A 15,354-nucleotide genomic window follows, 5' to 3' on the forward strand; every position below is an offset into this window, starting at 1 on the left:
TATATTTTTTATGCAATAAAAATAAACATACGCTTTTGACGTTTCTCACGAATCTCAAGATCGTTACGTTCCTTTCTTTACTTTTGTTGATAAAGTTTTGAGGTGAAAATTTTAACATTATCATAAACAATAATTAAAAAAAATTGCTGAAACGTTCATTTATATGTAAAAGCGTAATGATTTTCTAAGATTAATTTATAAAAAGTCAATCCCATAAACAATGAATTCTGCTAGCAACACTGTTGGTAATTCCTGGCAACATGAACGCATACGTCACTTCAATTTTGTAAAAGAGGGAATCAGAAGCCCAGGGAAAAGTAGGTCGTCAGTATTGATTTTTACCTGATATTCGACAAACAAAGACCTAACTTGCGTAGTGGGGAGCAGAATATACGTCGCAGTGTTTCCGTGGAAGTTGAACGTGCAAGATGCCTGTAAGTGTTTGTTCCTTCATCTTATCGCATGGTTTCCGGAAATCATGCATGATTTCATAACCCATCATTCTCTTTTTGTGCAAACTCATTTGCGTTCTCGTTAGGAATTTGAAAATATACAAGATTCCAATAGGAAATTGTATTTTCAATTGGCCATTTGCTATTTGAGATTAATATCGAATTAATAAGCACACGTTGAAAATTTTTTCACTTGTGTGAGTCATAATCCGTGTCAGGGTCATTCGACGAATACTGCGACATGCTCCGTTGTAACTACGCATTTGAGTCTGCGACATCGAAGCGTCACTATCTGTTTGAATTTTTTGTTCCAAGGATGCAGAGTCGGTGGGGTCCACCGTTGAAAATGTTCGTGTGGTGGTGCGGGTGCGGCCAATGGACCAGCGGGAGAAGATGGAAGGCTCCTACAACTGCGTATCGGTTGACTCCGTGAACAACACCATCGCTGTGACCAGGAGCAACGCCTCACCGCCCGAGCCGCCAAGAATCTACGCTTACGATGCAGTTTTCGACAGTGACACCAGCCAGGTACTTTTTAGTTCTCATTTTTAATATCTACTTCTTTCGTTTTTATAATTGTTCTTTTTGTCTTTGTTCTGCTATAACTTTTATTTCCATACTTAAATGTTTATTTCGAAATAAAACTATTATTTAGTTCAAACAATGGATTGTATTGAAAAAAAATAATTACATTGTTTTTTTTAAACAAATGATAGGATAAAGAAATAACTCCTTGAAGAACTTTCAGCCAACACTTGACTAATACAGAATATTTTATCCTTGTTTACTCAGACAATGCAAATTACAGTTGCAATATATACAATGTTCTTTCCTTGGATAAAGATCTAAGTGGCCGCCATTCGGTCACAAGAAATAAATTTGCATTTTTATGTACTAAAAAATTTCCATTTAACAGCAATTTAAATTGCATTATACCTCTCATCATACAATATTTTTATATGCAATAATAAAATCAATACAAGATAATGTGGGTATTAAAGAAAAAAGCCATCTTAAGAAAACTTAAAAAGATACAGAAGTATACAAAATTACAATTGTCTGACTACAATAAGACATTTGTATCCACACAACGGGTCTGTCTATTTCCCTTATGAATAAATTTGAACAGCTTTTTATCCTTTGTTACAAGTTTTTGTATAAAATAACGAGACTATCAGAGAAAACCTGTATTCCAATATAATATAGCTTTGAATCTCTAAAGACCATTTTACCCCATTAAAGGGTATGCCAGACTCCAAAGAAATAAATTGGGGAAATCTTACAACAATAAATACTTTTTACCATTGTTCTTTATTTAAAAATTAAAAAAAAACAGTTCTTTATGGGGTCTGGCTCTATGATGCATGCTATTCAATGTTGTAATAAGGTATTGCCAACATTTCCTGAAGAATATGAAGAAAGAAGAAATTTTATGCGCTATTCCCTTCCGCCTTTCGTCTCGACTAACGCTGTTTTAGTAAGCATCAGTCTTGTCGAATGGTGGGTGGGCGTAGTGTACTAACATCAGAGAAGACGGCGAAACAGAAGGCGTTTTATTTTATTTCGTCGTTTATAATCTATTTCTTTATCTTAAAAGTACGATCTTATCTAGTTTATCGAAAGGATTTAATTATCTATGGTACAATTTAAAATGTCCATGCGCGGAAATATCGATTTTTAGCCCGCCATTACGTTTCGGGCGTGGTTAGCAGCTTAACTGAAAACAATATGGCGACCGTTATGAAATGGCGGGAATGTATTTGCGCAAGTCTTTCAGTCATCATTGAATTGAATGTTAAATATTATTTTTACTTTTCAAATATTTTTCTTTTACGAGTAATATTAATATTATATAAGCGTTTAGAGAATTTAAACAAATCTTATGTTTTTGCGATTAGAAATTTTCTATAAATAGTTAAGTTTAGAAATATATATTGTTAATATTTTAGTACGATATTATAATGTTTGTAATTTACTACCGAACTCTGAATCTTTGGGTACTTAAATAGTTACTTAGGGTAGATTTTCATCCAAAATCTACACTTAATGATAGCGTGCGTTACTAACCGGTGGTTTCTGAGATCTTTGCAATCATATCGCCATCTCTCATCTTTGACAGTACAGAGATAACAATATGTTTTATGGATTTGGATCTCGGAAATCCACGGTAAGAAATGTTGACGGTGGTAAAGTTTAGTATTGATTATTGACATAACGTTCCTAATGCATCTCGCCGTACGTTGAGGTCCTCCGGGATCTCGGGTTCGCTGATGCAGGGCATTAAGAGGCTGACCGCTTAATGCATCGGGAATGTTGTGCTCTAAACCGACGCCGAAGATCGCAGAAGATGAAGAAACCATAGACAATATTTTTTTATCATGCAACACTGGCTGTATTTGTCGTTAAAAAAACAACTGTCACTTTTTTCTTTAAATAAGTTCGCGTGTTGCAATAACAATGTTTGTTATATATTACAAGATTATTGTATATTGTTTCTTATGTAAAAAAATTGTTATATATGTTTTATTTGAAATTATAAGTATATATCACAATATTGTCTTTTATTCTATGGGAATTAGTACAGACCCGTTGTAAAAAATATCAATGAATGCAAGAATGCTTTGCGATTTAACACAATCTTACAATAATCTAGCCAGCTGTTTGCACAACATAAATATATAAATCTATACATATTTAATCCAGATCACAAAAGCAAGGAGAAAAAAGACCTTTTATTCCAACTTACTAATAAATACGAATGTTTAAATGGATGTTTGTTAGAAAGTATCTTCAAAACAGTATAGATCTCGATAATATTTCGCATACATGTGGAACATAGTCTGGAAGAACACATAGGCTACTGAGTTTTTATTTTAAATGGCAACTTTGTCCAATTAGTTTCGTAAAATCTGAGAAAGCAAAGTATTTAAAAAATCACTACAACTACGTCCATTCAATTACAAACTAGAAAGAGTAAAGAAATAAAAAATGGCGGAGCATTACGCCGTGTTAAAATGCAGACTTAAGAAAAAAATCGATTATTAAATGCAAATTCATTATTAAATTTAAATAAAAAATATCAGAAATATATTATAATCTTCTTACTAATATTATAAATGTTGTTTGGATGGATGTATGTTAGAAGATATCTTCAGAATGCCTGGATGGATCCCGTTGAAATTTATATCATGGCGTAGATGTAGAACATACTCTGGAATAATACATAGACTTTCTCGCGAACGGAGTTGCGGGCGACAGCTAGTTTTATATATCCGAGCAAATACATCCTCTTCGTAATAAAAAATACTACTCGATGTACGTTAAAATTGCAATCGCGTCTGGCCCCGTGACCGCGATAACCTCCAAAAAGGCATTTCCCATGAATTTAGATATATGACTGAAAGTTGCCGTATTAACGGAAAAAACAGTTTTAATATTATCGCGAGTTAAAAACTGCACAAATAACCTAAGCAAATCACTAGTATTAATATATTGATAACGTCAAGGGAAAACTCCGTAAACTTTAAAAAAAAATTGTGAGAACTGAAAACGTGAGATTTGAAACAGTTATGCGAATAGATGGATGGATGTTTGAAGGTATCTCCAGAACGGCTGAATCAATCTCGCTGAAAATTGGCATAGATGTAGAACATAGTCTGGAAGAACACATAGGCTAGTAATTAAGTTTTAGACGGAGTCCCGGGCGACAGCTAGTCGGAAATAAATTATGGCCGGATTTCAACCAATGGGCAAACTTGATAGTATAAATATAAGACAGATTGAATTAATTTAAATAAAATTGCTTAGAAGAGAGATCTTTTTTCTCGCTCTTGGAATCTTGTGTCTCGCTCTTGTAACGAAATGATGTTAAAATTCACTCGATTATCACCCAATTATCGAGTCGCGATTGTAATAATGTTGGCTGTGATTTCATACAAACCTTGGCTTCCCCTATTTAGTCTATAGGGTTGCCACATTTTAAAAATAGATTTGAATTTCAAACACTAGTTGCGACTGACAAATCAAATGAGAAAAAGTGGCAGCCCTACGTGTCTATGAGCCAAAATAAGCTCTTGGCCTCCAAACAGATAGCACATATAGATCAACTATGCAACCTCTAAAATACCCATACAAATGACGTCAGCGGCGCGGCCGTCCAAGACTTGCGCTAGTTACGGAAACTCATTTCTAACTATACTTTTTTATTATTAGCAGGGCAAAGGCATTTCTATCTTTCGTCCAAAAAAACTATTAGTCAAAGTATATCACATGCATAAAGTTTGGATGTATGGATGTTTCTTACCACTTAATTAGAACGGCTTAATGGATCTGGATGAGCTGGTATAACGCTTAGGTTATTTTTTTATGCTACATGGACGAAGTTGCGGGCAACAACTAGTCGATGTAAAAATTATATTAAAAAAAAGTTATAGCGTAGTACTAATGTAGGAAGTTATTTTATGCTACAGATGTACCGATTACGTCATCAAAGACGACGCAAATGTTATAGTGCCCTGCGCTTGAGTTGGCACGTCGAGAGAAAGAGTACTCTTGTTTCTGACGTGCCAAATCAAATACATACTATACCGAAGACTTTTTTAATATATTTTACTAAACGACTGGATCACAACTCTAATTATTTATAAGTATGATAATTAACTTTCAGCGATATAGTACCTGATTCATTTAATTATTACTTTATTCATGCTATTTAAACCAATTTATAGCATCCTGTAGTACCATCTACTTTTTATTTATCCCGCCAAATATTTTCCAGCCAGGATTATTTTGGAATAATGTTTTTTTTTTATTTTTAAGAATTTGTTTGCCCATTCAGACTTTTTAGTGAAACCTTCACGGTGTTTAAATTTGTTAGAGTACTATGCGCCACGATTTTCCATTAGCCTCGATTCAAAATGGCCGCCGTAGTTGGAGAGCAACCGGGCGGCTGAAAATTTTCGTCGTATCGTTTCGTAAGCGTGCCAAGGCCGGACTCGGCTTGTCGTAATTATTGTTTCCAAATGGCTCTCTCGACGCCAAATCTCCCGGAGTGAAAAAAAACATTAATAATTTTTTTTTGTCTAAAAAAACGGTACAAAAATTTTGTACTTCAAAAGATTATTATTGCAAAGTGTAGGGCGCGTATAGCCCCTAGTTATTCCATTTAATTGCCACACTTAAATTAATTGGTTGGTGCCACTTAATGGATATTTAAGGGAGCGTTTAATTCTCTGAGTACTTGCGTAATACTGGTAACTACTATGGAATATTTTATATCCTTCGAACGTTAACAAAGGGATTTATGGAAGCTTTACCCGGGACTGCAGTGTCCTATTTCTAGCTGCGGATCTGTCCTACATACAGTTTATACCAAATATATTTGTGTAGAAGGCAAATTGAGGTCGCTGGGCAGGGCTGTAACCTAGTTAGGTTAAATAGGTCGATCGATGGACCCCGGGGAGTCTTGCAGTAGTCTGGTTATGCACAAGCGCACTCGGACCCCGCCCTAACTCGCTATAACATGATAATTATAACAGGTTTCTTTGTCTTTCATGTACAAATCTTTCCTTTGGAAAACCTTAAGTAAACAGGGGAAAGACAAATTCAATACATGGCGGCCATTTTGGGAAATTTGCGAATGTTGAGATGGATGGATGGATGTTTGTTAGAAGGTATCTACAAAACGGATAAAAGGAATATAGTCTGGAAGACACATAGGCTACTTACTAATTTTTTTTTGGGGTTCCATGTGGATTGGGTTGTGGGCGTCAACTATCTAATAATATAAATGCGAATGGATGGATGTTTGTTAGAAAGCGTTACGTAACGACTTAACGGTTCTTAATAATATTTGTCTCAGATCTAGAAAATAGTCTGTAAGAACAAATAGCCATATAAGTTTTTTTTTTAATCCTCGCGGACGGTGTCGCGGACGTCAACGTCAATATTATAAAGAGGAAATATGTCATTCTTTGTTTTCACTAAACAACTAATGAACTGATTTGAAATTTTTTATTTCATTTACTAGCTGTAGCCCGCGACTCCGTCCGCGTAAATATATAAAAAAAAACAATTAGTGTAGCCCACCCATCCATCCAACCACATCACATCCATCTAAATCGCATTTATAATATTAGTAAGTTAAATGAAAAGCAGCTCTTCAAGGCAGAAATTCTAAAAAAAAATGAATAAATAGTATCCTATGTCCGTCTCCTGGCTCTAAAAGCTTTTCAGCCATATCAGTAAAACCGTTCTTGAGTTATAAATAGTGTAACTAGCACGACTTTACCATTACCCTTATAAATACAAGTTTTTTTATAAAATAATTGAATATTAAAGTACAGTAATGGTCGCCATGTATGAAATTTAGCGATCCTTTGTCTTTGGGCGTTGGCTTGGATATATGTAAGCCTGGAAGAAACTATCTAATCTCATTATTTTATAATAGTAATCTTATATCTTTAAATGAGCAATTCTTGTATATATATATCTTTATATATATAATTCTTCTGTGAGTGTGTATGTCACTGAACTTCTCTCAAACGACTGGAGCGATTTTGATGAAATTTTTCGTGTGTGTTCAAGGGGATCTGGGAATGGTTTAGATTCACAATTTTCATCAAATATTGACTTCATATTAATTTATTCAAATTAAAGACGTGTAGACAGGACAACGTCTGTCGGGTCCGCTAGTATATATATATATATATATATATATAATTGGAATCTCGGAATCGGCTCCAACATTATTTATAAAATTTAGTATATAGAGGGTTTCGGGGGCGATAAATCGATCTAGCTAGGAATCATTTTTAAAAAATGTCATTTTATTCGTATTTTATCCATAATCAACTTAAACATAAACTTAACTTTTTCTATCGGCAAGATCGAAAAATATTATTCATATTTCATCATTTCATCCATCATCCAGGTACTATGTTTTTATACCAATAACACGCCTGTAACCCAAAGAGGTAGACAGAGACTATAGACCACGGTTTATCGCGGTCCTAACACATCTCTCTCGTTTCTATATATCTACGCATACGTGCATATTTCGTGTGGTCAATACCGCTTTAGTATTTCATCGTAGACGGAATAAGATAGATAGTAGACGTAAGATAATAATTATATTTCATTCTATCACCGCTTAATAGACTAAATAATAAAGACTACCTTTCGCCCACGACTCCGTTTGAATTAAAAGAAAAACTTAGTAGCCTATGTGTTCTTGCTGACTATGTTCTACATTTATGCTAATTTCAGCGAGACCCATGTGCAAATACGTTTGTAATTTACCTAGGCAGATCGTAAAATTACGGCATATCAAACGAATTTATTCAACAACTAGCTGTCCAACGACTAAAATTAAAAAGAAACTTAATTTGTAGCCGACGTATTTTTCAACTGTTCTATTTGTATGCCAAATTTCATCGAGTGCCATGTAGCTGTTCTGGAGATACCTTCAAACATACATCTAAACATTCTCATTTATAACATTAGTATGATTACTAGCAACTTTTTTTTTTAATTTTAGCTGCCAACGTTATGGCAATTTTCGAACAGTGTTATAATGAAGAACAAAGGGATTCAAGTAAACCAATTTCAAATCATTTAATGTTATAAAAACTCTTTATTACATTTCTATTGATGTAACTTCATGTTTTTGTAACATTTTATTTAAGTATTTTCTAGTTAAAATATATAAATGCGTCGGTTTAGTACAGCAGTATCTTCGTATCGACCAGGGGCGTTGAGTGAGGTCAAAGTAGGAAGGGGGGTTGCGCGCGCCACTCGTCTACGTGTGGAGGTTCTATCGATAATTGGCAGATATACTAGTGTTGTACCTATAAATATTTAATCTGTATTATTCGAATAGTAATTTGTCTTCTCCAAGAGTTTCGGTGGCTCAGTGGTTTCAGCACTTGACTTGTAATCTGCAGGTCCTGGGTTCGAATCCCGAATGTACCAATGTGTTTTTCTATTTTCGATTTACATATGTACATTTATCCGACGTTCTTACGGTGAAGGAAAACATCGTGATACAACCTGCACATATCCGAGAAGAAATTCAAAGATATGTGTGAAGTCAACCAACCCGCACTTGGGCAGCGTGGTTGATTATGGCCTAATCATCCTTAACTTAGGGTAGGCTCCGAGCCCCTCGGTGGGGACGAATAGTGCGCTGATGATCATCAAGAGTTTCGTATTAAAGATATGTCACTCACATTTTGATGTCACCTTTAAGCAATCTTTTAATATTTTGTTTACATCTTTGGCTAAAGGAATAAGTGTGGATTTCTAATATAAAAATGAAAATATTCTGTCAAAAAAATCAATGCGCAAAACAATTTTATAGATGTACAGTCAGCTGCATTAATGTATAAAGATTCATACTATATTCGGTTTTAAAAATACACGCGCATGGTTGTAAGTTATTGACGAATTCGTGCCTGATGTATTTTTTAAACCAAAGGCCTATACAGGTTTCTGAAGTTTTATTAGTTTTACTAACATAAATGCAAATGTTTAGATGGATGGATGTTTGAAGGTATTTCCGGAACGGCTCAACGGATCTTTATGAAATTTACCACAGATGTAAAACATAGTCTGGAATAACTCATAGGCTACTAATTATATTTTTTTTTATCCCGCACAGACGAATTCGCGGTTAACAGCTTGTTATATTATAAATGCGAATGTTTCGATGGATTGATGTTTGTTTGAAGTTATCTCCGGAACGGTTGAACTGGTCTAGCTAAAACTTGCCGTAGATGAACATCTTAGGCTGGAAGAGCACATAGTCTCTTTATTAAGTTTTAATATCGCACGGACGGAGTAATTCGACAGCTACTGCATAAATATTTATGCAGCTGACTGTACTTAGATTTAAAAGTAAAATATGTAACTTGTTATTACCAAGTAATGAGCAGCGCGGTATCATATTACAAAGTGCTCAAAGTACGTCACTATATGTTTATAGAATGCTGTTTGCTGACCTATGCGAAGTCAGCAAACGTGGCGTGGCTCTAATTTATACCTTTTGGATATAGAAATAGAGTCGCTTTTACACTGCACTTTAAAGTCTTTGTGTTCTGACGACGTGTGCTTTATTTGATGCCACGTGTAATTAGGGATGTCAAAGTATTTGCCGAAATTTAATCGATATCGATATTTAAATTTTACGGTGTCTATACCTATTATACTACACTATTTAGAGAATTTTATAAAAATACTAGCTGTCGCGCCCAACTCCGTCCGCGCGGAATTAAAAAAACATTTTCAGTAGTCTATGTGCTCTTCCTGACTATGTTTTACATCTGTGCCAAATATTATCAAGATCCGTTTAGCCGTTGCGGAGATACATTCAAACAAACATCCATCTAAACATTCGCATTCATGATATAAGTAAGATAGTAAGATTTTGCCCATAAATTTCGAAGTTGGTGAAAGAATATTTTTAAAAAATATGTATATATTTGCAAATAATACGTGTTAATTCTTTTGTTTCGGTTTTAGCATTGATTTCGTATTTTTTTCTTAATTTATAATATGGCGTTTACAGCTGCTTATTGACCGTAATGTCGATATATCGATATAATACAACACTTCTTGAAATACTACGCTCATAACATAAAAAGGCTTGCAAGTTTTTAATATGTAAAATTTTATGGAGTTAGGAAATCTAACTCTTTTACATCGACACAAGACTCCTTTTGTATCTTATAGGTAATCCGTTTGTAATTTGCCTAGGCAAATCATAAAAGCTCAGCAGATTTCATATCAAAAGAATACACAAATTTCATATTAAATTAGTGCAGCAAATGCCTTTACAAATTGCCTAAGTTCATCATGTGTCCTTACTAATATAAATGCGAAGGTTTAGATGGATGTCTGTTTGAAGATATCTCCAGAACGGCTGAACAGATCTCGATGAAATTTGGCATAGATATAGAACATAGTTTGGAAGAACACATAGGCTACTAATTATGTTTCTTTTTAATTTTAATCGCGTGTAACAGCTGGTTATCGAATAAATTTGTTTCATATGCCGTGTTTTATGATTTGCCTAGGTAAATTACAAACTGGCGATATATGATTTGCCAATAGTACAAAGGGTCTTTATGTACTATCTGTAGACGTTATCTGTAGTCCGAGCCCTTGGAGACACGATACTTCCGGTGCGGGGTCACGCGTGTACGCGAATTGGGGTCACGAAAAGCCTTATAACTTCTTTGTATATTCAACAGATATGGTTATGTTCAGGTTTACACTGTCGAAACAAGTTTATTTCTATCTCTGTTTAGTTAAACATAAATAGGAAGGATGGCAATATTATTTATATACAGCGTGTCCCACAATTCAACGATAAAACGGTAATGGTGTATAGCCAGATCGATAACTATACGGGGAATAATACTAAAGAAAATCCAACTCTTTTTGTTTTAAAGCTATATTAATTTTTGTAACTTTTCTTATAATTTGATACCCCCACTATATGCTTAGATACTGTGGCTACAAATATTAAGATATTCCTGCAATTTTTTTTGTATTAGCTACCTAAGTAACAGCGGTTACCGTTTTATCGTTGAATTTTGGTACATGCTGTATATAAAAAAAATGTTACCATCCTTCTCATTTATGTTTCACCAAACAGAGATAGCTATATATGTTTGTAAGATTTAATAGAAAGGGAATTCATTGGATCCTTAAAGGTCTATCTTTTTAAGGCCAAGGCGATTGTGATACAGTAATACTTTAATAAAATAAATACCAGCTTGATACCTTCACGCGTTTTTGAGAAAAAAGGGTCTCGACAGACAGACGGACAACAAAGTGATCATATAAGGGTTCCGTTTTTTTTTATTTGAGGTACGAAAGACTAAAAAATGTGCAAATCAATTGTTAAATAGTTACTTATTTTAGGCAATTATTAAACGAAATTAATATTTCCGATATTTATTATTTTTTTTTTAATAAATTGTTCTTTGTTTTGACATGACTTATTATGTTTCTTACTAATATTATAAATGCGAATACAAACATGTATTGATGGATTTTTATTCGATCTTGATGAAATTTAACATATATGTAGAACATAGTCTGGAAGAACACAGTCTACTTATTACGTTTTTTTTATTTTTCGTTGACCGAGTCGCGGGCGACAAGTAGTCTTACTTCTTACTAATAAATGGGAAATTTTTGATGGATGGATATTTGTTAGAAGGTATCTCCGGAATCTGCATGCATCTTTATGAAATTTGGTATAGATGTAGAACATAGTCTATAAGAACACATAGTCTTATTACGTATTTCTTTTATTGTTCGGACGGAGTCGCGGTGGATAGCTAGTTGTAAATAAATCCAATATTGTTGTGACCGTTACAAATGAGTTAAAGAATTGTTCATGACACTATTTGAAGCCATAAAATAACATTCTTATTGGAATTTATGAACATTTAACATATTGAAAAGAAATAATCATTGTGTTTTCTGTTATGTAACTACTTAACTGTCATTTCCACGGTTACTAAAGCTCTGCTTAGTGTTGATTTTACAAACTAAATATGTTAAGAGTTACTCCTTGAGTGTTCAGATTTTTTTTTTCGATCTTTTAATACGTAAAAATTTTGTCTGTATGTAATATAAACAACATATATAGAACTTTTGTCCATTAGTCTGTCCGTAAGGTCGCTTATTTTCTAAATAATTGATTTCGCTCAGAATTTGGTGGGAAAGAAGGTGGTTGTTGTTGGATGTACGCGGGAATGTTATAGGGTAACATTTTTGCGCTGACGAAAGTCGCGTGCAATCACTAGTATTCTCAATGATAAAAGGCACTCTTGTTAGATTATACATAGTTCATGGTACAAGCATATACTAGCTGTAGCCCGCGACTCCGTCCGTACGGAAAACAACGTAATTAGTAGCCTATGCGTTTTTACAGTTTTCTATATGTTTGCCAAATTTTAATCGAAATCCGTTGAGTTGGTATGAAGATACTTTCTAAGAAACATCCATCTAAACATTCGCATTTATAATAAGATGTATAAGAAATGTAAAAAGACCACGCCAAATAGAAGCAATCTCTTTGTGTTACGTGTATTGATTTTCGGTTGTAAAATATACTATATCTTGAAGGAAATCAAGATGGCCGATCTCTTTGTCTGACTGCGGCAGTGCATCTGCACATGCGCACATCTCAACCGTATTATGTACGTGTATATAGAGAATTCAATGTTGCACACACTTGCACTATGTATAACTAGGGATGGGACAATTACGGTTGAGCTAGACTTATCGATAAAAATTTTAGTACTTTATAATAATAATAATAAGACGTTTAATCCGTTTAAATTACAACACTTATAACACAAAAAATAAATCATAAATTAAACTTACTTTATACACAAAAAAAATCAAACACAGAAAATTTAACTAAATGTTAATTTAATGAAAAGATAGGACCTTTGCTCAGCTATATGTTTATTACCCTTAGAGGTAAATTCTCCAAAAGCCTTTACAGGTTAATATAGCGAAACGTCAGTGTCAAATGACACTTCGGTGTTACGTCATTTGACTCTATCATAACCTAAACCTGTGAACTGACGGCGAATTGAAATAATTACTCGTAATTTGACGTAATTTATTGTACTTACACGCTGTCGTCTCTGTCAGGCCGGTATTGAAACAAATAAACAATAAGTAGCCTATGTATTCTTCCAGACTATGTTCTATATCTATGCCTAATTTCATCGAGATAGATGCAGCCGTTCTGGAGATCCCTTCCAATAAATATCCATCCAATTCGCATTTATAATATTAGTAAGATATATATTTTTTATTCTTCAACTTTGAATACTAAGCGGAGTTTACGTAGGCAATGGTTTAATCAGTTTGAGAGCCCTTTCGCCAAATTATAACAGGGTCAAAATAATAAGCTTACGATATATTTTCAAAGTAATTGAATCAAAAATTTAGTAAGAATATTGTTTTATACAACTGTTATAAGTCTATTTATATAACTATAAAATTGCGTTAGCCTTAAAGTAATTTGTAATTATAAAAAGCTGTTATCTTTATTTATGCAAAAAAATGTAACAGTGCATAAGCTATTTGTAAGAACAAATAGCGCCATCTATTGGTTGTCTTCCAATATTTTAAAAAGCAAACTACTTAAATTTCAACTAGATGGCGCTATACTAATCAATGTCGATCTATTTTTCTTATTTTGTAAGTTGCTTTTGTCCTCGACTCCGTGCACTCGGAATTAATAATATGTTAATCGTTCTACTTATATAACAAACTAACTGTCGCCTGCGACTCCGTCTGCGAGGAATTAAAAAAAAAACTTAATTAGAAACCTATGTGTTCTTAAAGACTATGTTTTCATCGAGATCCTTTAAACCGTTCCGGAGATACCTTCAAACAAACATACATCTAAACATTCGCATTTATAATATCAGTAAGATAGAACTCCGTATATATTGTATACATAAAATAGTATATTAAAATTTATAAGGTACATAGTCGTTGCTATATATAACGAGGAGCCGGGCGGGGAGCTGTAAGGGGAGGGAGGGGAGGCAGGCAATCAATAGCCCTGTCCTACTGCCCTATATGGGACTCTGATGGCAACTTCTATGCGCGTAATCTTTTTTTTTATCTACGCTTTTATTCGTCCATTATTTTGTTTGAACAGCTATAATTTTTATAATCATCTGTTAGACGAATAAAATTTTTTTATGTATACAATTATAAAATACGTGCATTTGACATATTTGTGTTTTTTATGACGATTTTTTTAATTTATCGTCTGTGCATTTCTGCCTTTGTTTAGGATAATCTCCGGAATTGAAAAAAAATTAAAAAATTGTTTATTATATATCCAAAAACTTTAATTTACATTGAATAGTTTAGTTGAGAAACTTTATAATAGAACAGAACTTATACTTAAAGGTAGCTGATGAATGCGAATGTAATTTAAAAACAAACTTAATTAGTAGCCTATGTGTTCTACCTGACTATGTTCTACATCTATACCAAATTTCATCGAGATCCATACAGCCGTTCTGGAGATATCAAACATCCAAACTTTGATATCTATATATAAAAAAATCAATTGCTATTTGTTAGTTTCGCTAAAACTCGAGAAAGGATTTATCTTAGCTTGGTCTTGAAATGTTCGTGGAGGTCTATGGAAGGTTTAAAATGTGAGAAAAATTCAAATAATTGCCGGGAACTAATTAAGTTTTTTTTTTATTCCATACGGACAGACTCGCAGGCGATAGTTAGCTTATAATATTAATAAAATTTTATTTATATATCTATCCAGGCATAAGCTAAAATAGATTTTTCTTCCACAGATGGATATCTACGTGCAGACGGCAAGTCCTATAGTTGAGCAAGTAGTTCGTGGGTACAACGGAACCATCTTTGCGTATGGACAGACGGGTACCGGCAAGACATATACAATGGCTGGCTCCAACACAGCACCGGAGCTGCGAGGCATCATACCCAATTCATTCGCACATATCTTCAGTCATATCGCCAAAGCGAAGGACGATGAAAAGTAAGTATCAGTTCAGGCGACACAAATCTTTAGAACCCGAAGATTTTAGTCGCTATGTGACTTAAACAATATCATACAGGTTAGGACACATACCCATATTACATGACCTATTTTGTTTAGTTTTTTCGTGGTAAAAATTGAAAAAAAAAAAAGTAATTTGGTTCATACTCTTCTTTATAGCATAAGACTGCATGCATTCTTAAATTACTAGTGAATTATGTATTATGAAAAAGAACAACTAAAGAATACGTGACAAAAACCTGAGCCACCCCTCCTCCCGCTCCAGAGACTGATCGTAATATTTTAAAGACTCCGTTCCTCACCCCCCCC

The 15,354-nt window shown here is 33.8% G+C and overlaps 1 protein-coding gene across 1 annotated transcript in view; it reads left to right on the forward strand.

Moving 5' to 3' along the window:
- Window positions 1-278: 278 nt before the first annotated feature.
- Window positions 279-15,354, forward strand: part of Klp64D (kinesin-like protein 64D) — a 23,315-nt gene continuing 8,239 nt past the window's right edge. Inside the window, exons 1-3 of the mRNA XM_013318979.1 lie at window positions 279-434; window positions 768-980; window positions 14,819-15,024. Of these exons, the coding sequence (XP_013174433.1) occupies window positions 429-434; window positions 768-980; window positions 14,819-15,024 (425 nt within the window). The 5' untranslated portion in view covers window positions 279-428. The remainder of the gene's footprint in view (window positions 435-767; window positions 981-14,818; window positions 15,025-15,354) is intronic.

Source organism: Papilio xuthus, unplaced genomic scaffold (genome assembly GCF_000836235.2).
Source record: "Papilio xuthus unplaced genomic scaffold, Pxut_1.1 DF826776.1, whole genome shotgun sequence".
NCBI lineage: Eukaryota > Metazoa > Arthropoda > Insecta > Lepidoptera > Papilionidae > Papilio > Papilio xuthus.